Source organism: Bos indicus, chromosome 11 (assembly GCF_029378745.1).
Source record: "Bos indicus isolate NIAB-ARS_2022 breed Sahiwal x Tharparkar chromosome 11, NIAB-ARS_B.indTharparkar_mat_pri_1.0, whole genome shotgun sequence".
NCBI classification, from domain to species: Eukaryota; Metazoa; Chordata; class Mammalia; order Artiodactyla; family Bovidae; genus Bos; species Bos indicus.
The window spans coordinates 98,060,515-98,085,957 of record NC_091770.1 but is presented as its reverse complement, the minus strand read 5'-3'; the positions used below and the strand labels follow the sequence as shown (position 1 = coordinate 98,085,957).

General features: G+C 51.9%; 1 protein-coding gene across 3 annotated transcripts in view; it reads right to left on the bottom strand.

Annotated features, from left to right (window-relative positions):
* Nucleotides 1–4,930: 4,930 nt before the first annotated feature.
* The window catches only part of STXBP1 (syntaxin binding protein 1), a 67,386-nt gene continuing 46,873 nt past the window's right edge, over nucleotides 4,931–25,443 (bottom strand). Inside the window, exons 12-20 of one of the 3 annotated variants that reach the window (XR_002181823.2) lie at nucleotides 24,853–24,918; nucleotides 23,790–23,870; nucleotides 21,764–21,902; nucleotides 20,788–20,897; nucleotides 19,349–19,450; nucleotides 17,761–17,846; nucleotides 14,953–15,107; nucleotides 8,569–8,674; nucleotides 4,931–6,893 (exon numbers count right to left, since the gene is read on the bottom strand). Coding sequence is in view for 2 of the 3 variants with exons in the window: in XM_019970885.2 (XP_019826444.1) it covers nucleotides 13,319–13,428; nucleotides 14,953–15,107; nucleotides 17,761–17,846; nucleotides 19,349–19,450; nucleotides 20,788–20,897; nucleotides 21,764–21,902; nucleotides 23,790–23,870; nucleotides 24,853–24,918 (849 nt within the window). In the remaining variant the exon portion in view is untranslated. Of the gene's footprint in view, nucleotides 6,894–8,568; nucleotides 8,675–13,302; nucleotides 13,429–14,952; nucleotides 15,108–17,760; nucleotides 17,847–19,348; nucleotides 19,451–20,787; nucleotides 20,898–21,763; nucleotides 21,903–23,789; nucleotides 23,871–24,852; nucleotides 24,919–25,443 lie in introns of all 3 variants that reach the window. The other 2 variants (XM_019970885.2, XM_019970886.2) reach the window with 2 other exon arrangements.

Here is a 25,443-nt window from a genome sequence, read left to right as displayed (position 1 = left end):
GTTAGCCCAGGTCAGTGGCCTGTGGACTCAGAGCACTGCCATCTCTAGGAGGCTCTGGAGGGAGGAAGCCCAGCCCCAAGGGAGACAAGGAAGCCAGCTTTCTTTATAGTCCAACTCTCACATCCATACACGACTACTGAAAAAAAACATAGCCTGGACTATGGTTTTATAAATAAGTTAATTTGTACCTCCAGACACTTTAAATGATTGTTTCTTTCTTAAGAAATCATCTTCACCAATTGTTGTTTTGCCATAGGGAGGGTCCATTGAGCTCCTTTCCTGTGCCATTCCAGACCCCCACCCAGGCTATCTTATTCAGCTAATAGATATTTACTGAGCACCTACTAAGGAGATCCAACCAGTCCATCCTAAAGGAAATCAGTCCTGAATATTCATTGGAAGGACTGATGCTGAAGCTGAAGCTTCAATACTTTGGCCACTTGATGCGAAGAACTGACTCACTAGAAAAGACCCTGATGCTGGGAAAGATTGAAGGTGGGAGGAGAAGGGGATGATAGAGGATGAGATGGTTGGATGGCATCACCGACTAGATGGACATGAGTTTGAGTAAACCCTGGGAGTTGGTGATGGACAGGGAAGCCTGGCATGCTGCAGTCCATGGGGTTGCAAAGAGTCGGACACGACTGAGCGACTGAACTGAACTGAACAAAACAGAAATAGAGTCACAGATGTAGGCGAAGGGCAGGGGGATGAACTCCCTGGGATGAATTCAGAGATTGGGATTAATATACACTCACTCTCCAGGCAAGAATACTGGAGTGGGTTGCCATGCCCTCCTCCAACCCAGAGATCGAACTCACATCTCTTATGCCTCCTGCATTGGCAGGCATATATAAGACAGGCATATATAAGCCCCATATATAAGACAGATAACTAACAAGGATCTACTGAATGGCACAAGGAACTCTACTCAATACTCTGAAATAATTTATATTAGAAAAGAATCTAAAAAATAATGACAGAGGTGTATGTATAACTGATTCACTCTGCTGTACACTTCAAACTCCTAACAGCAACACTGTAAATCAACTATACTCCAATAAAAAAATAAAGTGTCTGGAAATTGTTCTAAGGCATGCAGTAAATGCAGAAACATTTAAGAAAAATCTACAGAATCTCTGCAAGTATGAGTCTAGTATTTGAGCAACGATGCACTTCCTTATCAGCTGTGATATATATTATTACATATTATATATATACACATACACACACACATGCATATTTGCGTTTTGCCTGAGGCCAAGGTACAAACACAGACGCCACCAGATGACCTGTGTTTGCCATCATCACAGATGAGGGCTTGTGCCAGATACAGGAGTCCAGCTCCTCCTTGCCCGAAACACCCACTGAGACTGATTCTCTTGACCCAAATGTGGCTGAACAGTGAGTAGACATCACCTCCATTTCCTGAGTTATCATAAAGTGCCTGGTATCGTGCCTTCTCTCTTTAAAAAAAAATTTGATTTGGGTTCACGGGGTCTTAGTTGCAGCACACAGGATCTTTTCATTGTGGCATGTGAACTCTTAGTTGTGTGTGAAATCTAGTTCCCTGGCCAGGGATTTGAAGCCAGGCCCCCTGTTTGGGAGCTTGAGTCTTAGCCACTGGACCACCAGGGAAGTCCCTGGCCTTGCGCTTTCTCATCAAAGGATTAGGAAAGCTTGGAAGCAGGATCAAAGCCTGTCTTTGATTAAGGGAAGGTGCCTGCGGACAGTGCTCAGGGCAGGTAGTCCTTGAATAACACCAAGTGCTCAGTGGAGTGGTCAGTGGAGTGGTCAGTGTTGAGCCTTGTCAGAGTTTCTGGGCGTATCTGTCAGCAGTCCTCCTGATTTCAGCAACTCTATGAAGCTTTTCTTGCCTTGGGCAACTATATGAATCCACTTAGGCCGCCATGACAGAATGCCATACACCAGATGACTTCAACAACAGAAATCTAATTTGTCAAGTTCTGTCTGGAAGTCGGGGGCCAAAGTGTCGGCAGGTTGTTTCCTGAGGCCTCCCCTTGGCTTGCAGACAGCTTTCTTCCTGTCTCTTCATGTGGTCGGCCCGACCCTGGGCATGTGCACCCTTGTCTCTCTGGGTCCTAATCTTCTCTTCTTATAAGGATACCAGTCAGATTGGATTAGGGCCCACCTTGTTGACCTCATTTTAACTAACTTGTTTAATGGTCTTGGGCTTCTTTGGTGGCTCAGATGGTGAAGAATCCGCCTGCAGTGTGGGAGACCTGGGTTCTACCCCTGGGTTGGGAAGATCCCTTGGAGGAGGAAATGGCAACCCACTCCAGTATTCTTGCCTGGAGAATCCCATGGGGTAACAAAGAGTCAGACATGACTGAGCAACTTTTCACTTTCACTTCACTGGATTTCTGACACAGGTCTCCTAAAACCCTTGGAATTTCCTGAGAGGCATATCTTCTGCTCTTCATAACAAGCCCCTTCCCACATACCCGAGTTTATGCTGCTGAGGTTAAGAGGGGAGGGGCAAGAGCTTCAGGGTGGGGGCTGCTCATCAGAAACACCGGGCAGAGGATTAGAGGGTTAGAACTTTCTGCAGCTCCCACCCCCGACCCTTAACCTGTGGAGAGGGCAGAGGGGCTGCAGACTGAGTTTCAATTACTACTGGCTGATGATTTAATCAACTCTGCCTATGTAACGACACCTGCATAAAACCTTCTAAACAACAGAGTTTGGGGGGAACTTCTGGGTTAGTGGGCAAAGGGAGGTGCTGGGAGGGTGGTGTGCCTGGTAAGGGCATGGAAGTTCCTGGCTAACCACCCCCGCCCCCCTGCCAAGTCCATACCTTGCCCTGTGCGTCCCTTCCATTTGGCTGTTCTCTGGTGGTATCCTTTGTAATAAACCAGTCACAGCAAAGAAAGTGCTTTCCTTCATTCTGTAAGTTGTTCTAATGAACTATTAAACCTGAGGAGGGGGTTGTGAGACCCCTCAAATTGTAATCAGCTGGGCAGGGTAGTGTGGGCACCCCTTTGTCTGAAGTGGGGGCAGTTTTGTGGGACTGAGCCCTTGATCCGTGGGTCTGCATTCACTGAATAATTAGTGTCAGAACTGATGTAACTGTCAGACACCTAGTTGGAGCCAGAGACTTGGAGAAATGGTGTGAAAAGTGGTATGTATTTGGTGTCAGGGAAAAAAACAAAAAGCTCACTTCCCTCACCAGTTCTGTGTAATGCAAGCTTTACCTGCATGTACTCCTCTGGGCAGGCATGGCCAGGAAGATGGGGGCTCCCTCTCCTCTCAGCTCCTAGTCTGAGGCTCCAGTTTCTCCCTGGAAGGGGCAGACGGCCACCCTATCTCACCTTCCCCCTCCCCCATGTTGCAGGATGTCTATTGCCCATAGGTAGAACAGAGGGCGTCCCCGTACCAGCCCAGACAGAGGGTAGAGGTCCCACTCCAGGTGTGGCAGGTTAGGAATACCTGTACCCTGATGGCTGTCACCTCAGCTAGCTCCTAGGATGGAGGTTCCACACCGAGAGGGGCTAGCTGAGAAGAGCAGGGACTGCTACCCTGGAGCCCACTTGTAGAGCAGGTGTCACTCCAGGAAGAGTAGGTCTGTCCCCAGTCGAGTGCAGTAGCGCATGGCTTCTGCTCCGGGGAAAGGCAGTCTGTAAGGACAGGGTACTCCACAGCTGTGCCCGAGGGAGCTGACTTTATTTGGATCAGAGCTTTGAAAACTCCTTGTCTAAAGGTGTTGTCAAAACCAACGGAGATCTTGGTGGGGGGGTGGTTAAGAGAAGGCTGGTAGCCCTGTGATGCAGTCTGGTTTGCTTTGAAAAAAAAATGTTTATTTATCTGGCCATGGGAGCACACAGAATCCTTGGTCTTAATTTCAGGATGTGAGTTCTTCAGTTCTGCGGCATGGGAACTCTTTAGTTGGGGCATGTGGGGTCTAGTTCCCTGACCAGGGATTGAACCTCGGGCCCCCTGCATTGGGAGCTTAGAGTTTTAGCCACTGGACCACCAGGGAAGTCCCCAGCACCTGGTTTTTACAGGGTTCTGGTGGCTCAGACAGTGAAGCGTCTGTCTACAACGCGGAAGACCTGGGTTTGATCCCTGGGTCGGGAAGATCCCCTGGAGAAGGAAATGGCAATCCACTCCAGTACTCTTGCCTGGAAAATCCCATGGATAGAGGAGCCCGGTAGGCTACAGTCCATGGGGTCACAAAGAGTCGGACACGGCTGAGCGACTTCACTTTCCTTTCACTTTAGCAGCATTACCTCTGGTGCCACTTTTTCCTCCAAGGAGTGTAATTCTGCTGTCTGTTGTTTGGGTTTCTCCCACACCTTTAGGGATGGACTTAATTGGTTTAATTCTAAAATGTATTCTTTTGTGATTGGTATTGGGGGAATTTGCTTGGCTTATGGATGAGGTCACCATGCTTCATTTGAAATTGATTGAAATATTCCCAGTGTCACCATGAGCCTAACGTAAGGGTCCCCCTCTTCACGCTGGGCCAAACTCATCACAGTCTCCCCAAGTCATCAACAGGCTTCATGCCTTCCAGATCTGAAAGTTCATTGGAAGGCTAGGTGGTGTGGCAGCAGGAAGAGAGAACACTAAGGCTGATGCAGTGACCGCATCACATGCCCTGAATGCACCGTCACCACAGGCTCATGGACGGGGCCACCTGCCGAGACGCAGCCCTGCCGTCTCTGAGGCTGAGAGACAACCTACCGAGAACTGCCCGCTCTCAGGCAGTGTGGTGCACACTCTGCGGATTGTCTGCAGACTCCAGACGGCCCTAGATCCTAGTAGTGGCAGTGACCTGGATCCAGAAGGCTCCACGCCACGGCCGGGGGCAGCTGGGCTCCTCCCCACTGGACCATCGATGAAGCCTTTCTCCTCCTGCTCCCCAAGAGAAACCGGGTGGCGAGTCACCCTGGACACCATGAACGGGTGCTGATTTATTTCTTTATTAGACTCGAGTGCTTTAGTACAGAACGGTACAGAGATGATACACGTTTGTGCTTCAATACTTTCAAACACTGAGATTCTGATAATTTCAAGGTAAACAAGTTTCAAGACAGACTAGCTTTTTTTAAAATATCCTTTTGATAAATTATTTTTTATATAAATAACAGAGAAAGGAAAACCAACGTGTTGGACAAACAAGGTCCTGAAGCATGAGCGTCGTTTGGTCAAGGGAAGGGGACAAAACAAGCAGTTTTAACAGGAAGAAACCAAGGCAGGTCCTTACAGTCTGTCCTAAGGAAATAAGATCTTGTAAGGAAGGGCAGGGGGGCAGGGACACAGACCTGAAAACTAATCTGAGTGCAAAGGGGGAAGATTTCAAAGCCTTGAGAAGAGAACGCCACGATGCACCTAACGGGCGGGCGGAGGATATATTCTGAAAGGGGAGGGGGTAGCGGAGAACTAGCACACACACGTTTGCAACGACGATGCCACAAGACAGTAATATACACACACGGTCTGGGGGGGGTTCAAGGGCGTGGGGGGTGGGTGCGGGACATTTTTTGTGACTTCCACTGTCGTTATAGTTCACAGCAGCAGCAGAAAAGAGTGTGCTCCCTTCCGGAGAACGAGCCGCTGAGTCCTGAGGATGAGGAGACATCCTTCCTGCATTGGCCTCTTTGATTTCTGCATCAACAGCTAAGTTTTATACAGCTACATCTTTATACAGAGTAAAATGATTGTTTTTTTCTTACAAGCATGATGACAAATGACCCCACACTACACAAAATAAAGTATTAGGGAGTATCTTAAACAGAGGATGATCTGGGGTGCGATTGGGGTCTGTGTAAAGCCAGCAGGCTACTCTTCGTGTAGTTTGAAGCCTCAGGGGCACGGACAGGAAAGGGACCTCTGAACCAGGAGCCTGCAGGACCCTCCCAGTCCTAGTCCGTTGCTGAGCCATAAGCTCTACCCAAGCTGACCTCACTAAGAAAGAGGAGCTCTGGTGGTGGTGTCGGGGGTGATGCCTGGGGAAGGATGGGGTCTGAAGGAGCAGGTCTAACTGGAGACCCAGGTCCCCAGTGGAAGCCTGCTCCTCTCTCATCCAGGCACGGTGATAGACCGCAGACAGGACCACAGCGCTGTGGCTGTGGCCAGGGAGGGCGCTGAGACAGGGCACCCAGCCCGACTTCCTGTGGCCCAACCCCTACCCCCCACCCCCAGCACCGGGGGATGGGGGGAGCGAGCCCCTTGGGGGGAGAGAGCAGAGGCTGGCTCCAGTGCAAACCTCTCGAGATGTCACCTGAGCTTCACTTCCAAGCTCACGTGAATGAGAGCCGGCACCGAGGGGGAGGAACTGGAGTGAAGAGAAAAGACACCCTCAGTTTGACATACTCCAAGAATGGAAAGCTCAGTGATTCCCAACACGAACAGGAGCGACCCCAAATGGGTTCTTAAAAACACCCAAACGTCTACCTTCCCATATGCAAGCAAATGTGCACACGTCACGCTGGGCTATGTACAAGGTCATAAAATCCTGACTAATGGGGAGGAGGTGTCCATTCACCCTAAACGGTTCCAGGAACCTGATGGCAGCATGGCCCTCGTCCCAAACGTCTCCTCCAGGATACACGTAGAAGGGACTCTTAAAGAAAAAAAAATCAAAAAACAATGCATTCTTTTGTTTCAAACAAGAAGAAGAGGGCATCACCAAACACGAGAACGCAGCGGCGACAGTGCCGGCCGGGCGTGCAGAGCTGGGGGAGGCGGTAGAGGGAGGAGGGGTCAGCAAAGGGACCAAGGCGGTCGGGGCTGCGAGCACTTCGGGGAGAGGGTTCGGTTTGGTTTGGAGGGGCGGCTTATTTTTTAACTGCTTATTTCTTCATCTGTTTTATTCAGTTTCTTCAGCGTGTCCAGCAGTTTCTGTGGGGTGAGAATGTGCGTGGATCCTGGGGAGGCAGAAAACACCTGTGAGCTTGCCGCCTCTGGTTTCAAACACTTTCCCCCTCCCCTGCCCTTGTCCATTCCCACAGCTGCAGCCGCCCCCTCCCCTCCCCTGGCCTCGGTCGAGTGGACACAGAGAGGGGGGTGGGGGCTGGGGTTTGGGGCCACATCACAACTGGCCCAGGAGACATTTGGGGGTCATGGGTGAACAGAACACCTCCTCTGGCTCAGGCAGGGTCCCCCGGGCTGTACCGAGGAAGGTGCTGTCTCTCCAGCTGGGCTCAGTGCCGTCTCCCAGGGGACAGGGCAGCCATCCTTCTAATTCTCTCCTGAACTCAAGGTGAAGCCAGGGAGAGAAGTGCCGAACCACATGGCGGGGAAGAGGGGGGTGAACAGGGCAGCGGTTCGCAGGGGGGCTGTGTGTGGAAAGAGAGGTCCAGGTCGGAAGGAAGGGGGTGGACAGAGCACCCAGGGGAAGCCACCGTGCTCTGGGAGCCAGCTGGCTGGGGCTTCATGGTGGGAGGGACCTCAGGTGTGAAAGGGGTAGGGCCGGGGAACCTGAGGCCTTACCTTGCAGAGACCCGCACATTGTAAGAGGTTAGAAATGCTTGCAAAAATTTAAGCTAATGGAATTAGATATAATTCTACTGCAAAAATAAAAAAAATAAAAATAAATGAAGTCCTTTTTCATAAAGAGAGATCTAATAAGTGCAGTAAAAAAAGATGCATGGATCGTGTGGTTTGGACATGGACTTACTCAAAAACAACAGAAGTGACTGGTGTGTGAGCATGACGCCTGCACGCATGCAGCAGAAGGCTTCAAAGAAAGAGATCCCGGTGGGAGAGAACTGAACAAAAGAGACCCGTCCTTGAAAATGTGCCTCCCTGGAGATGCGGGCAAGGGTGCAGGCCTTCCTGGGAAGAGGGGACCAGAAACCACAGGAGGCCAGATTTCCACCCTGAAGGCGGGCAGAAGAAGGCTTTGGTGGGATCCTGGGGAGTGATTCCAAATAGCAGGGTCTGTATGCCTTTGACCGCTACTTTTCGCAGCTGACCCGACGGCTGGCACTGCAGACCAGGAGAACACTGGAGAAGCCGTCTCTGGTGTGAGAGACTTCTCTGCAGCTCAAGCCCCAGCCACTGCTCTGAGTAAGGAACCAGTCCCTTCCTGGCTGCTTCCCTGAGGGGCCGAGCGTGATGTCCCGAGCGAGCGTGCAGCCCGTGCCAGCCCTGTGCCCGAAGCTGACTCTTTCTGCAGACTCAAGGCTCCTTTGGCAAAGGTGACACCAGTTTCAACAGGGTGTCCCTGTCTCCCTCGAAGACACTCATTTCTGTGACCTTATGAATCTTCCTGCAGGTCCTAAAGGTCAAAGGCCTCATCCCTAGATGAGGTAATAGGAATAAATGTTACCAAATTCTGACCAGGACCACTGGCAGAATGAAAGTCTCCAAGTCTCAGCTCGATGCAGTTTAGGTGTCTACAGCTGAGAGATGGCTGCTGGGAACTCTAGGCTGGGATTACCTTGGGGGCTTCCTAGGCTATGCACATGCCAGAAAAACCATCCTTAACGTCCTCCCCAACAGCCATCCACTGGATTCCAGGAAACAAGAGGAAAGACTGGATTTAAAGGGGAATCAAAAGGCCTCTGATCAGATGTCTAGACCATCGTGCTTCCTAACCTTGCTTCCGTGCAGATTCAGGGCTCGGGGGAGGCCAAAAAGAGGTGAAGGAATTCATTCTTTAGAACTGGATATTATCTGATCGTCTGGTGCTCCCAGTCTTTCACTGAAAACAGACAACATCCAGGACCAAGTGAAAGTGTTAGTCGTTCTGTCGTGTCCTACTCTTTGCGACCCCATGGACTGTAGCCCTCCGGGCTCCTCTGTCCATGGGATTCCCCAGGCAAGAATACTGGAGTGGGCTGCCATTCCTGTCTCCAAGGGGATTTCCTTGACCCATGGATGAAACCCAGGTCTCCTGCATTAGCAGGCAGATTCCTTACGATCTGAGCCAGGACCAAGAGTATCAGGTAACCAGTGAGGCCTCTAGGGCTCCTCACACAGGCATGCTCCTGTCCCTTTAAAGGATGCAGACCAGCTGGTGTTAATCTGAAATCACCTGAGACCCATTCCTGCCACGCAATCAGCGATATCGCTGATCAAACTTAATACCCTGGTCAAACTTCTCAGCACCACAAACACTGCAAACGTTCTCACTTGAACCCAAAGGTGGCCGACCATGCAGGCCCTCTAGAACCACTCCGAGGGTCCCCCTTATCCTACATAACCGCAAATCTGAAATGTGAACGGTGATCTTCAAAACAAAGTCATCCAAAGACTGTCAAAGCTTGTGGCCACAGTGAGCTCTGCCAGGACAAAATCCTTCCTCCTCACTGACAGCATCTGAAAACCAGAAGACTTCTGACAGATCAGCTGATCCAGCTGGTTCTGGAATTGCCCGAATCAATCCTGCAGACTCAGACTATTGAGGGCAGTGTCAGGGAATAGTAGGTTTAAACTGCACATTTAAGAGCAGCCCAGGTGAGTGAGATGATCTGCCAGGTGTGGGAAGACAGTGGCCTTGCCCACCGGCATCCTACAGATGAGAAAAAGATGCTCATGCCGGTGGGGCATGTTGGTGGCACAGCCAGGCCTAGAAGCCATGCCTCTGCTGTTGATTCTGGGGGCCCTGTGGCCTCCTGCCCTGGGAGGGGATGTGGAAGGCAATGTTCAAACAGCAGCTGGGCACTGGGTCAGCTCTGAATTCAGATTCAAATCTGAGTCCCATTGAAAAAGTGGAACTTATCTGACCTTGATCTAAAACAAAGCAAAGTGTTCAACATAAAAACAAAACAAAAAAACTTCTTCCCCTTGTAAGTGCTGTGTAATAGGTCTAAGTCGGCCTTGCAGCTCCTTTCATTAGCTTCCGACCGTTTTCTGGACATTCGCTAATAGTCAATCCTTTTAACATAAACCATCCACAGCACCAAGGTGCAGAGCTGATCAAAATATTTCATTTCTTGGTTGGGAGGAATGATGGATTGATTAGTGGGGACTGAGCCGAGACTTGGTGGCATCTGTATGCTTAGTTATCCACGCCTTCCCCCTTTGGCCAGGGCCAGGTGGAGCAGGCCTCAGCTCCAGGACAGAAAGGGGTCAGGAGGAGAGGGAGGGGCCAGGAGGAGAGGGAAGGGCCAGAAGGAGGGGCGAGAAGAGGGAGGGGCCAGGAGGAGAGGGAAGGGCCAGAAGGAGGAGGGGCGAGAAGAGGGAGGGGCCAGGAGGAGAGGGAAGGGCCAGAAGGAGGAGGGGCGAGGAGAAGAGGGAGGGGCCAGGAGGGTGGAGCACAACACTGGCATCCACACACACAGCCCAGAAGAGCACTCGTGGGCCCACGTTCACTGCTGAGCAGGGAAAGGGGAAAGGGAAGGGGAAGTCGCTCAGTTGTGTCTGACTCTAGCGACCCCATGGACTGCAGCCTACCAGGCTCCTCCATCCATGGGATTTTCCAGGCAAAAGTACTGGAGTGGGGTGCCATTGCCTTCTCCGGTGCCACCTGGGAAGCCCTTAAAAATTGAATGAAAGTTAAAGTGAAGTCGTTCAGTCGACTCTTTGCGACCCCATGGACTATAGATTACCAGGCTCCTCAGTCCATGGGATTTTCCAGGCAAGGGTACCGGAGTGGGTTGCCATTTAAACCCATCTCTAAAAGCTAAGTTTCTGCTCACACTGATGTGTGGGACACCACCCTGCCTCTGCAACACCCTGTATTGTTCTAGGCTTTAGTCACTTGGACAATTACAACAGAAGTGGGCAGGCTGGACATTCATCTGCTTTTTAACTTCCCTGGGATGAGGACTTGGAGAAGGCAATGGCACCCCACTCCAGTACTCTTGCCTGGAAAATCCCATGGATGGAGGAGCCTAGTAGGCTGCAGTCCATGGGGTCACTAAGAGTCGGACATGACTGAGCGACTTCACTTTCACTTTCATGCATTGGAGAAGGAAATGGCAACCCACTCCAGCGTTCTTGCCTGGAGAATCCCAGGGACGGGGGAGCCTGGTGGGCTGCCATCTATGGGGTTGCACAGAGTCGGACACGACTGAAGTGACTTAGCAGTAGCAGGGATGAGGACTCTGTGCCTCGATTTTTCTTAACTGAACTCTAAAATACAGCGCTGCCCAATAAAGCATCTCAGAAGCCAAGAACATACAGTCTGTAGTGCTCTCTCTGCTCTAATGGCAGCCAAGACACTCTCTGCTGATTGAATGTAAAACAGAGAAAGCAAAGGAGAGGTGTCTCCGATTGCAAGGAATCCCAGGACAAATCCGAGCAGGAACCCTTGGGGTCTGGGTTTGTGATTCTTTCTGACTCTGCAAGGGGTCTGCCAGGGCTGTGGTCATGTCCTTTGCTGCTGCTGCCGCTAAGTCACTTCAGTTGTGTCCGACTCTGTGCGACCCCATAGACGGAAGCCCAACAGGCTCCCCCGTCCCTGGGATTCTCCAGGTAAGAACACTGGAGTGGGTTGCCATTTCCTTCTCCAATGCGTGAAAGTGAAAACTGAAAGCAAAGTCACTCAGTCATGTCCGACTCTTAGCGACCCCATGGACTGCAGCCTACCAGGCTCCTCCACCCATGGGATTTTCCAGGCAAGCGTATTGGAGTGGGATGCCACTGCCTTCTCCGCATGTCCTTTGAGAAGTCTCGAAATACAGCAAATGCTGTCCACCTACCTGCCATCTGCATGAGAACCAGATCTCTCTGATTACCATCCTATCAAGGTGCTTCTTAAGGATGACTTTTTTTTTTTAACACTTGCTTTTATTCATCACCCACTGGCCTCGTTTTCTAGGCAAAGGCAGCCTGGGCAGGATGGCAGATAGCCCAGCGCCATGGCCAGCCTCACTGTCCTGGCTTGCAGGCCCTTGCTGCTCCTCACCTCCCTACTGCCCCGGGGCAGCTATCTCTCCGCCAAGGCAAAGAAAGAGGGATGAACAACCCCGCCTCAAGGGCCAACCTTTAGAGCAGGTCCTTCATAGATGGAGCTCATTCTTTATAAAATAAACAAGCATACTTCTGACATTACCCAGCCAGGGTTCTGATGTTCACTCCCCAGAGAATGGAGGGAGGGCTTGCCAGAGAGCGGGTCAGGGCTGCCTGGTTTGAGTCTCCAACTGAACGACGGCATCACAGATGGCCAGAGTCCGAGGGGCTCTGCGATCCAGCCTCCCTGTGTTCTGTAGCCCAGTGGGAGTAACCTCCCCCACTCACACAGGTGCTTGTGGCCAAGCTGGGGCTAGAGTCCTGGTCTGTCTGCTACTCACTCACAGGTGGCTCACAGGGCACATCTCAGCCTGGGGGTAGGGGTGGGGGAGGGGACATTTCCAGGGTCCGTGGTCAGTGGAGTAGAGGAGGGCATGCACACAAGATGTGGCCTCATCACAGTGTGTAGTGAAGCTAAGAAACGACGCATGCTGCAGTGAGGCCTTTGGGGCCAGTCTGCCGTCTGAACAGGTTGGGGAGGTTCCCAGCACGACAGAAGAGTGGAAAAGAGAGAGCAAGGAACTCTTACTCTCTCAAGGGCAAGAATAAAACCTGGATAACCTACCAAACCCACAACAGGTTCCCAGGTAACTGAGATAAAGGCATGAGCTCGTGGGAGAGGATATGCTCTTCAAAACAGCACATAGTGTTGAGAACAGATTTCTACCCAAAGGCTCTCAATCTGACTAGGAGACTCCAGCTGCAGAGAGGGGTATGCTTCTCAACTCTTGGAAGGACCCACAGGGGAATTAAAAGCAATTACCGAAAGAGCAAATGACTAGTAAGTGCCGCTTTCCCTAGACCAGGAGACACCAGCTCTTTCCACTGGTGGCTGGAGTTCACCACAAACCAGGTGGCTTACGACCCCATCACCCCTTAGAAATTGTTCCTTGGGGTAAGTGCCTGACCTGGGCAAAATGTATTGACACATTTAACTACCACAGACTGGGGGTCTGTTCCGGCGCCCTGTGCCAAGCCTTCTTCATCATCAGGAATTCACCCCACAGCCAGCAGGCTTAGGTGCCGTGCCTGCAGCATCCCTCCATGTCCAGCCCCCTCTGCAGGGCTGTGCATAGCGGTTGTGATCATTTAAAGCTCAGGGGGCTGCAGCTGTCTGAGCAGCAGGTGACCTGTGGCGTGAGCGAGCTGGCAAGCCAGAGCCCAGCGGCGCTCGGGCAGGGTTGGTGAAGGGCAGCATCAGGACACATTTTCAATCGGTGTGAAGAACTGCAAGCATTTTCTCGTTAAAAGAAAATCAAATAAATAATAAACTGAAAAGGGAAAAAAATAAAAAGAAAAGAAAGAGTGACGGAATAAATCAAAGAAAACCCTTCAGAGTGGAAGAGTTTCTTTTGTGTAATAAGCTGCTTTTACTTTGTTTCTTTGGCTCTCACTCCATTGTTGGAGCCTGATCCTCAAAAGATACCCTAGAGGACTCCCGGAAGTCGGGGTGTCTCAGGTCCATGAGAAATTTGGTGGGAGTGAGAATATGAGTAGAACCTGCGGGAGAACAGAGGCCGGCTGACTGCTTGAACACAGGTACGTTACAGGAGCATGCCAACTTAGGCCTACGTTTATGCAGCCAATGAGGTGCGAGAGAGCGAGCCGCATGCGCACACGCGAGGTGCACACGCGGCGCACGCGCACACGGGCCGCGAGGACGGCGGGCGGGCGGGCATGCAAGCACATAGCGGGCGGGGCCGCATAGTGGGCGTCGGCGGTCTGCACCAGGCCTCTCCACCCATCTGCACGGGTGACCGTGTCTCCCCGGGTCTCCACCTCCCGACAGGGACCCTCAGGTCAGGCCAGCGTGGAAGAGGGGGTTACAACGAAGCCTGGCTGGGACGCGTCGGCCCAGGAGAGCTGTGTTTGAGCAGAACTAGCCAACACGCTCATGCAACACGGATGGAAGCCAAAAACACAGAGAGCTCCGCCACGGGGGGCCTATGTAACCAAAAAAGGAGAAAACCCAGGGAGAAATGGTGGCCAGAGAGGCTTCTGGGAGTAGGGAATGGCGGGGGTAGGGGTGGGGATGTGCAATCTCCCCCCTGAATGGTGGGATCTGGAAGCTCAGAGTTGTGAAGACAGTGCCAGGTCCATGTTGATGCACCCAGGAAGGGCCACGTGGACTGGTTCCCCCCAAAGTGGAGGTATAAAAGTGACACCTCTTACTGAGCTAAGGGGCAAGGGCAGGGCCCGGCCAGGAGAGGAGGTGCTAGTCATCTCTGGTCAGTTAATGCCAAGAGGCACCCTGGGCAGAGGCAACTCCAGTTTGTTAAGGGCACAAGAAAGAAGGCATTTGGAGAAAGCAAAGATTTTTCTCAATGTTTCCTCTTCCGGGCGGAGAAACTGGGGAGGCTCCTGTAGACATGAAAAAGGGGAAAATCTTCTCCTGCTGCCTTAAGTCAGCTCTTAGGAGCTGCTTCCTTTCTTCTGGAAAACCAGCAGGGATATGATAGACCCTGAAGTGGTAGGAGCTGGCTGGGGCAGCCCTCAGCAGAGCCGAGAAGCCAGGCGGATACGTTTTGAGCAGTATCTGCTTGCATGCCTGGACTATGTATCTCTAACTGACAGGTACCGGGGCCAGGGCTCATTGACCTGTTCACTGAGCATCTTCCGGACGTGAGGCTCGAGGCCAAGAAACTGACATGCCCCTCCACCCCAGGCCCAGTTTAGGCTGTAAGTGGGTGCCCTTAACCCAATTTTGGTGGGTGAGGAAATCGCAGCCTGGAGAGGGTGGCACTTTTGAGGGGGCCCGAGTGGCAGTGACAGAGCAGGAACATTGAGTCTGTTGGGGCCTGGGACCAGGCACTTCCCACCATGTGGGGCTGCCGCTCGTCAAGAAGCAGAGCAGACCTGAGGAAGGGCCCCTTCACCCCTCCGTGGCTGCTGTCCACAGACGTGTCTAGAGGCAAAGTGTTGCAGGGGCAGCGGAGAACCGGAGATAGGATGAAACACCAAAGCGTGGAATGGAGTCACAGTGCATGAAGCAGCCCTTCCCTCTAGAAAACACGGCCCACTCACCTATGAGCACTTCCCACTTGCCGTTGGCTTGGGTCACCTCGTAAGCACAGCGCATCTCGTTCAGGCTCACGCCCCCCAGAATGAAGATAATAAGGCGTGGACCACTGCGGTACTCCCCGGGGGCCTTGTTCTTATGCCAGTGCCCATAGCGGGCGCTGGGGAGGGAAGGAGGGAGGGGGAGGGGGAGAGAAGGATGTTAATCATGTGTATCTGTATATATAGCATTTATACTTCATTATTCCATGACATAATTCCCCTGGTGGCTCAGATTCCGGTAAAGAATCGGCCTGCAATGCAGGAGACCCGGGTTTGATCCCTGGGTCGGGAATATCCTCTGGAGAAGGGCATGGCAACCCACTCCAGTATTCTTGCCTGGAGAATTCCATGGACAGAGGAGCCTGGCAGGCTACAGTCCACGGGGTCGAAAAGAGTTGGACACGACTGAGCAACTCACACTTTCATTCCATGACGTAGGACTCATTCTATACACCAGTGACTAAAAACAGAGCAGATGCTTAGCAAGTGCTGTCTGAACTGGACGGCAGTGCAAAATTATCAAGCGCTTTGGCTGCTGGGAGAAAAATCATCACGAGCGCCCGTCCTGTGACCCTGTCATTCTCTTAGAAACAAGCAGGCAACAGACAGGTTCAGGTCGGCTTTAAAGCCAGAGGCTCAGCGCCTCCACCCACTGGATGATGGTCCTGGTGCCTCTCCCAAGTTGTAGAGTTCTGGGACACTCTGCTGGAAGGAGCAGCAACCATAGTCTCGGGCCTGTCTGCAGCTGGCACATTGATTCACCAGGCAGATGTACACTGCAGGCCTCACAGGGCCACCCCAGCACCGAGGAGCTAACCCTAGTGAGATCCCAAGAGCTCGTGGCTTAACTGAAGTGGTGGGTCGAGGACAGTGCAGGGAGGAGGAGGGTCTGCCTTGCACTGCATGGAGAGGAGCTCAGTGCCGTGGGGACAGGCACAGGGAAGGGCCATCTAGCACCACCCGGGTGTCAACGGGGAAGGATTCCTGGAGGAGGTGGTGCTGAGCTGCCTCCTGAAAGACGGGCATCTCAGCGGCCAGACAGTTCCCCAGTGCCTCCTCCTCTGCCCTGGCTTTCAATGGGCCTTCACCTTGTCCTCGGAAACAGTGAGAAATGGGCTGCTTCCAGGTTAAGAAAAATGAGGAAAACAAAAATCAAAACACAATGAGGAGAGCAAGGCTCCTCTGGACAGTGGAACCTTCACCCTTCTTCCTGACTTACAACAGCATTGAAGTCACTTTCCAAATCTTGAAGGCCCTGGGAGCCCGCCTGGACCAGCCCCGAGGATCACAGTCATTTTGTTTTGCCTGTGAGATCATTTGTCTGCCTTAGTCGGCAGTCTGGCTGTGACACCACGGGGGATTTTGCATTCTACTCCAGTGTTGGCAGTAAACATTTGGCCTCCACTGGCATCGGGGTGGGGGAATGTGCCATGCAGGCCTGAGAGTCCCGACAGAAGAGGGGTGAAGAGAGAAGACGGGCAGGGAAAGTATGCGTAGAGGGACGGAGGTGTGTGTTCTACAAAGTCTGACCTGGGAACCTGGGCCACACAGAAGAGGGCAGCAGAGAGTCAAGGGGACCTGTGTTCACAGTGTGAGTCCCAGGGACTGGCCCGTGGACACACGGCCCACAGCGCACAGCAGGAAAGACTTCTGGATGAAGACAGCAAGGTGGTGCATGAGAGGAGGAGTTTTCAAAAACATACACATGAGGCATCATGGGCAGCCAAGAAAACACAGAGGGCTGGAGGACTGGGAGATGGAAGCACGGACTGCTTTCTGCTCACATCTCCAACCTGAGAAATGTCTGAGCATCAGCAGGCACATGGACAGGAAAGGCCGGGGGCTGTAATTTTTCCATTATTTTCTGTAACACCTTTATGGACAGGTAACTCATGTATCATACAATTCACTTGTTTAAATTGTAGAATTCTCTGGTGTTCAGTATAGTCACAGAACTGTGAGCCATCACCACAATTTTAGACCATTTTTAGACCATTTCACCACCCCCCCAAAAGAAACCCTGTACCTAGTAGCAGTAACCCCTGTCTCCCAGCCCTCACCCCTGTTCCCAGCAACCACTTATCTACTTCTCTCTTGAGACTTGCCCATTCTAGACATCTCATATAGACAGAATGATAGAATATGTGGGCTTTAGTGACTGGCTTCTTTCACTTAGTATTTTCAAGGTTCAAGGTTGTAGCACGGATCAGTATTTCATTCCTATCTTTGGCTGAATGATACCCCATTGTATGAATGTACCATATGTTGTTTATCCATTCATCAGCTGATGGACAGCGGGGTCATTCCCACTTTTGAGCTGTTATGAATAATACTGCTCGGAAGATTGCTGTACTGTCATTTTGAATGGGGTGGTTAGGGAAGAAGGGAGAAAGTAATAATTGATTAAGGACCTGGAGGAGATAGCAGCCATGTGGATGTATCTGGGGACAGATCATTTCAGGCAGGGGGGGAAAGCAAATGCCAAGGCTCCTGAGGCAGAATTGAGCCTGGCATATTCCGGGGAGGGCAAGGAGGCTGATGTGGCTGAAGTGGAGGAGGAATAAGAGAGGAGTAAGGAGTGAGTCGAGATGGAACAGGAAGCCACGAGGTGGAGGGCCCCCCGGGCCACTGCAAGGACTTGGCCTGCACCCTGTGACGAGCAGCTGCGGGAGGGTTCCCGCAGGTCACGCGGGATCACGGCAGGACTACCGTGTGGCTGCCGTCCAGCCGGACACGGTCCTGCTCAGCCCTCTGCCCTTACTTGGTCCTCACCTCACAGCGGTGGTGCTGAAGGAGGCAGAGGAGCGGGTGGAGATGTACGGGTAGTGCTTGGTATCAAGTTTGTCTTCAATAGTGTCCTGGAAAGAAGAGAGACGGCTTTGACAAGGGCTGATGGAACCAAGGTAAGACGATTCCAAGGACCAGTCACTTAGCCAATCACGGCCAGCTCTGCAGGAGCTCCTCTGCCTGCTGGGGGGTGACTCCTGCCCTGCTGGGCGTGGAGCAGGTGCCCTGGGACCGGCGGATACAAGGAGATGAGTTTAAAGGTCTGCTCTTGAAGAGAAGTTATTTTTTTAAAACCCTGACTTAATTTTTCTTGCTTCTCTTTCAGTTTACTCTTTTCTCCCCTTTATATTCCATGTGAGGTTATAAATGTCCCATCCCTCCAGTAGGCTCCTGACCCTTGCATCCATCTAATAGCCACTACGCACAGGTTTCCAAGGGCCTATTGTCTGGTGGGTGGATACTGCTCCCCACCCTCTGCTGCCGAGAAGTCTCCACTCCCGACAGCTACCGTGTGGCACCCACACATGCCTCTTTGGGGGGCTGGGCGGAGAGAGGAAGAAGGAGCAGAGAGTGAAGGAGGGAATGAGGTGGGGGGTTGGCCTACTCTGCCAGGCAAAAAGATGTCACTGGTTTCTAGATGTCTCATGTTCACCCATCCTTTCCGTTTGTGGGATTTAAAAATAGGAAGCTGACGCACTCTGTATATTTAAAATATAGCTATTTTAGCATACAATTCAGTGGGGACACCTGGACTGCTATGAATTTGCAAAGGGATCCTGGGCGAGTCTCTTTATTCTCTGGACCTCAGTCCTGTCCAAGGGCAGCAGCTGGACAGCCCATCTCCAGGCCCCACTCCAGAGCTCCCGTGGGGCAGGGTTCTACAGTTTCCTTGACCTTGAACTACAAGGGGGAGGGGAGGGAGGGACACCTGGGCTACCTTCCCTTCACAGATGCAAAACACCATCTGTGCACAAGGCATGGTGCCAGAGGACATGGGAGGAGAGGGCGCAGGGCCAAGGTCTAAAACGATGACCCAACCCAGCGAGCGGCACACAAACACGCACAGAGCAGCTCTGACACCCGCTGCAGGAGGCCAGGGAGGCCTCTGTGGTGCTGGGCGCTCAGCTAGGTGGTGCTCAGTGCGCGGAGACAGTGAGACCGGACGGGGACTTCGCAGAAAGGCAGGATTCAGGAGGTGGAGAGCGAGAACGTGCAGGCAGGGGATGATCTGAACAGAAAGGTGCTTGCCAGGGTCTCTGGCTGATGTGACAGGAGCAGCTGGGGGGCCTGGGGTCACTTTCTGAATGCCCTCCCTGCTGCTGTGCCCTCGGTGTGGAGCTTGCTACTCATATGACTTTCAGGCACTGCAATACCATCAAGGGGGCCCTACTCTGGGGCTGAATCATGTGGATGTGGGGAACCCGCGTCTGGCTGACTGTCTCCTGGGGCTGCTCTGCGCAAACCCTCCGAGGCCCAGATGCAAAGCCTCAGGTGTCACTGCCACCTGAGGGCAGGCGAGGCTGAAGCCCCCAGGCCCTGCAGGCCTCGCACCCTCGTCCCAGCCTGTGCTGACCTCCATGATGTCTTTGATGATTGGGGTCCATCGTGAGAGCTGGTAGGTCTGCTCGCTGATACGCTCCTTCCGCTCCGGCTTGCTCCTGCGACGCAGGGTGGACTGAAGGCAAACACATGACAGGCGGCTCTGAGTCAGCACCTGGGCCCACATGGCCCCACTGGTCCCAGGGCTCCCTGTGGGGAATCAGCCTTGGAAAAAGGCTAACACGTGGAGAGGTTTTCCTGGAAAAGCCCAGACTATGCCCGTGGGCCCCAGCCCAAGAATCTGGAGCAAACTTGGTTCTTTTTTAATGCCTTAAAAAATGGCCAATGTGGGTCAAACATTTAAGAACCGTTTTTTACAAAGGCAAGAAGTTAAAAAAAATAGTTTGTTGTCAATTACTGGAGAAGACTCTTGAGAGTCCCTCGGACAGCAAGGAGATCAAACCAGTCAATCTTAAAGATAATCAACCTTGAATACTCATTGGAAAGACTGATACCGAAGCTGACACTCTAATACTTCGGCCATCTGGTACGAAGAGCTGACTCACTGGAAAAGACCCTGATGCTGGGACAGACTGAAGGCAGGAGGAAAAGGGGGCGACAGAGGATGAGATGGTTGGATGGCATCACTGACTCAATGGACCTGAGTTTGGGCAAACTCAGGGAGATGGTGAAGGACAGAGAGACCTGGTATGCTGCAGTCCATGGGTCACAGAGAGTCAGACACGACTTGGCCACTGAACAACAGAAGAAGAAAATCCTGCTCTGGTGAGACCTGTCCTTTGATTTTGCTTCAGCAGCACAGGGTGCACTGAGAGAATCATCTCCATTCTCATTTGGTCCCTTGAACACTAAATGACCCCCAGTCACAGGTCTCTGGTCTGGTGGCTCCAGAACAAAGCTCTTGACTCTAATAAGATTCCAGAAGGAGCCAACCTACAGCCCGGTTTTATCAGCACTGACTCCCTGCAGGAAGCAGGGTTCCTACAAGCAAGGTTCCTGGTAGGGGGCCCCTCCCGCCTCAGCCTCTTCTAGAGCTCACTGCCAGTTGGGCCCCTAAAACCTGCCCCAACTGGGTCCCGAGTCATTGCCAGAGTAGCAGACTCAAAGGTCTCAAGATGGCCTGACAGCAACCTCACAGAAGATGCTGAGTCTGAATGTCCTAACGGCTGAGCCAGGCTGACTCAAGACACGCAGGATGGAGCTGGTGTGTCTTGGGCTGGTTCACGGGCACAGCTCATCTTCGAGACCACATGGTGCCTCTTTGATGTGCCCGCCTGGCTTCCCGGCACTACACCATGATTCTGTTTATACCTCTACACCTGCCTTCCTCTGATTTTTTCTTTCTCGATGTTGAGTGTGTGTATCATAAGCTGTGTTAAGGAAGTTAGGGGAGAAGAGATGAGAGCTGCCGCCTCCCCTGGGCTTCCCCCACAACACGAGGCTGGCGCTCACGTCTGTGACGATGGGCACCCCGAGGTGTGCCATGTTCGTGATGATCTCACTGTCCTCCGGCGGGATCTGAGCGTGCTGGATCAGTTTGTTCAGGTTTTCCTCAGTGATGCCTGCAAGAACAAAACCCTGATCACCATACCAGCCACTGTGCATCGCACACTCAGAAGCAGAGCCAAGTGCCTGGGGTGGGGGATGGTGCCCCCTCTCCTCCTTGGCATCAGTGGGAACTAATCCGCTCAATGTATCGACTTTACTGTAAGACAAGGCAGGGCCAGGACTCCTGTTCAACTCTAGCCACTCTGTCCTGGGCTATGACCACCAGCAACTGCCCCTCCTGACCTGTCTTTCCATCCGTCTCCTGCTTCTCAGCCGTCCCCACCATCCCGGGCCCACGTCACAGTCAGCTTGGACAAGAGAGTCTCTGTGTCCATCTTTTTGCACAGTGGACACTTATGGCAACTATATGTGCATAAAGATCCCTTATTTATGGGCACAGATTGGGGGCTTCCCTGGTGGTCCAGTGGCTAAGACTCCAGGCTCCCAGTGCAGGGGGCCTGGGTTTGATCCCTGGTTGGTGAACTAAAGATCCCGCATCCCACAGCAAGACCCAGTGCAGCCAAATAAAAACAAATAAATAAAGGCACAGATTACAAATGTGGGGTAAGTTAAAAGTCTCTGGCAGAAATGCTCTAATAAACTGGCTATACAGCTGATAGACTCTCCCTGCTGTCCTCACCCAGCCCTCTTCTCATTATCCTGTCCCTCCGACTAACTCTAGAATCACTGGGGGATACACAGCCTCTAGCTGCAGCTGATCTGCCTACATTTCTCCAGCTGTAAAGAGCCCCTCAGACCTTCCTTTTCTTTCCCTTTTCCTTGTCTCTTGAGCTGTTTTTCACTTTGTTCTCTCCCTCCCAGCTGCCTCATTTTCCCCAAGAAAGGGCCTGTCTCCTCTGTCATATCCGGCTGTTCCTACCATTCTTCAAAAAGATGTAGAGAAGGATGATGCGGATTTTGTCATAAGTGCTGACATTTGCATCCAGCAGAATGGGGACGATGGCTCTCATGGGGTCCTTGATCTTCTCCCCTTCAGCATCCGTGCCCATGGCCAGGTCCTGCAGAAAACACACCGTGTTGGCCCCATGGCAACAGTCTGGATAGACGGTAACTATTAGAAAACGGGCTGTCCGTGGATGTCTGTAATGTGTGGCTTGGTTGGGGAAGGTCAGCGACAGGTGCTTGAGCTCCCCCACATGCTGCAGTTAATCAGCACGGGTTTCCATGACATCGGTAAGAGCTGAGGAAAGCCCCAGGTTTCACTTTCCAAAACCAGAGACCACACAGATTTGCCATGTTGTTGAAAGGTAGGCTTTTCCCTCCAGGTGAGTGCCAGTGAGCCTGAGCTGATTCCTCAGGGAAAGCCTCAATCCCGGTAGGTCCCCAGGAGGGACATAGCCCTGCAGAGGGCTCGGGGCTTCAGGGGATGAAAAGCATCAGTATTGTGAGGTGCCTCTGCCTGGCTAGACTCCTCCTGCTGTGCTTCCCCTGGCACAGAAGGGGGAGTTTTTTTTAAAAACTATTCTGGATTTTTTAAAAACTCTGCTTTTAATCTTCCAACACTTTTAGGGGGAAGAGAAAAAACATGGGCTTCCAAACCTGCACATCTCACTGAGGGAGATGAAGGAAGGGGAAGCTGACAACAGAACTGATGAAAAAGAGTGGAGTAAGCATAGTCTCTGCCACCCCCCATCGCCCATGACTCAGGCAAGAGGCAGATCCGTTCTCGACAGGCCCAAGAAAGCAGCACGTAGGTCTCGGCACATCCAGAACCATCTGGTCTTGTTCTGCAACTTTCTCTGTAGCTCTTACAGAAGTTGCCAGAAGATTGCCTTTTTTCTCTCAAAATCCCAGGAGCCTGCAACAAGTATGATCTCGAGTTGGGGTATCTCTACCCAGCCTGGATCAGAGGAAGGCAGGTCCCCCCCTCTCTGAGGCCCCTTCAGCCCTCAGTGAAGCCTCAACAGACATCTGCACAGCAGGACTGACCCTAATACTCCCTCAAAGTCAAATTGAATGTTACTAGTTCAACAAATACCTCTGGGCACTTCTGAAAAAATGTAGACTTCCCAGGGTGAATCTCAACTGCATTTGTACCGGTCCAGGGATAACCTGTCTTCTGGAGAGTCATGTTCTGATGGTGAGGACGCCTTGTGTTTGCAGAGATCCCTGTGAAACTGATGGATTTCAGCAGGACCACTGAGAGAGTCCACGAATCACAGCTCATCTTAGGAACCTAACCCCAGCCTGTCACATCAAACCAGGGGATTTAGATCTTAGCCTCACACTGAGAACATGAGTTGTTTTTTCTGTGAAAAGAGACCCTTTGGCTGAGATTTCACATCATGGGATTCCCCCCTTCCCTTAGACACGGACCCTGGATGAGAATTATCACACATGAGGAATGCAGCGCCAGGATTAGCGATTCCACACGACACTCCTGGAAAATGTGGCAGTTTTGTTATATCCCTTCACAGAGGAAAAGAAAAACAAGCACATCAAACGAATCAGTGACAGGGACAGAACCCTGATGGTAACTGTGATCAGGGAGGCCGTGGGCGGATTTCTGTCCTTTGGCTACACTGCCCGCTTTCGGCCTCTAGGTCTCCAAGCTGGTGCGGCCACAGCAGGAGGAAAGGACACTCAAGAGTTAATATCCAGCCAGCTCTGTCAGTGCAGGGCTCAGTGCACCACATAAGTCTCTTCTGCTATTTCAGGGAGCATCTGCAAAGTCAGACATGCAAACCCCAAACGGCACGGCATTCCGGACCACTCTAGTCCCTACCATTGAGAGGAACTGCACTGGCTCCAGAGTTGAAACAACAGGATCTAGCAGGCTTTCCCATTTCTATTTCCTATGATTCTGCGGGATGTTCAAGGTAAGACGTTAACATTCAGCTGGGCAAGTAAACCAGCCTGGCAGAAGGAGAAGGAAAGGGCCCTACCTGTTCCACCCGGCAGAGCTTATCCACAGTGCCTTGGTAATGCTTCATACAGTCCTCGGCGAGGTGCAGGTGGGTCGAATACTAGGACAAAATAGAGTGTGTGTGGTCAGGGAATCTCTCACTGACTCACGCAGCATTTGCTGAGTAGCTGCTAAGTATGAACACGGTGCTAGGTGCCTAGGAGTCCCCAGCCTCATAAAGGAGATGAAATATGCGTTCAAGTAGAGAACTGTGTGTCGGGCAGAGGGACAGAAACACCTACAAGAGTCAAGAGGAAGGAGAAATCCTTTAAGGGGGCAGGGTGGTGTGACAGTTTCACTGTGTCCACAAATCCTTTGATACTCCTCCCTCCAGCAGGTGGCGCTCAATACCCCTCTCCTTAGGGCTGGATTTAGTGACCACTCAGGCAGTGAGTGAGGAACACACAGGCAGAAGAGCGCTGCGTGACTCCCAGATCACCGTGACCTCCTCTGAGCCCAATCTTGCAGGCCCATGGGGTAAGGAATTGGAAGGATACAGAGAGAAAAAAGTCTTAGGAAATAAACTTTCTTTCCCCAACTTTCTTTTTTTTTTCTAATAAAAATTGAAGATGGGGGCCTCCCTGGTGGCTCAGTGGTCAAGAATCCACCTGCCAATGTAGGAGACTCAGGTTCACTCCGTGGTCTGGGAAGATTCCACATGCCGTGGAGCAACTAAGCCTGTGAGTCACAACTACCGAGCCTGCGTGCCGCAACTACTGAAGCCCACACACCCTGGAGCCCGTCCTCTGCAGCAGAAGCCACCACAATGAGAAGTCGACACACTGCAGCTAGAGAGGAGCTCCCGCTCGCCGCACAGCAACAAAGACCCAGCACAGCCAGAAATAAATTACATTTTTAAAAACTGCAGATGACTAAAAACTTGTGGATTTCCATCAATCCGTGAGTGTCACGGGGCTTTGAGGAGTCTTTGCAGCTGTTTAACATATTCATAATAAAATGGATCATTTTGGATCATCATACCTTGCTCTCTGGCCGCAAAGAGTCTGGTGCGATTGAGCGACTGAGGAGCAGTAACAACATACCTTGCTGAGCTCTTTCTGGTACTGGGGCATCTTCTTCAGCATCTGGGACAGGTCCCGCATGGTGGTCTGTGGGGAGAGGGAAGCACATCGTCTCACTCCGATGGCCCTGAGCTAAGAGGGTGGCCGGGGGGTGGGCCCAGCACAGGACAGCAGCTAGCACTGGACTCCTGAGCACATGTTGTGTAACCCCCCCAAATGCACCCGTTAAACACAAGATCATGTGTGTTTAGATTTCCACGTCTCTGGCTCAAAAAATTACTGATCCAAATACTGTGACTATCTTATAGGTGGGAACAGACCTCAAAGTCTAGCAATTATGTTTTATTTATTGGACCATAAAGTAACTGAGGGCACAGTTCTTGCCAGGAGAGAGCAATTTTTCATCTCTACACTGCTTTTCTGCATACTCGGCTCAAGCAGTCATGGCATCAATTCCCATTTCATCTCTGCAGAAAGGCCGGAGTTGTGCAGACAGGTAGGAAGCAGTGAAAAGGTGAGAGAAGGCTGGAATCTCACCCTGGCAGGTGGAAGGGGTCTGCTGACTTTCCAACTGGGTGACTGACCTAATCCCATTCATGTACTCAGTAAAAA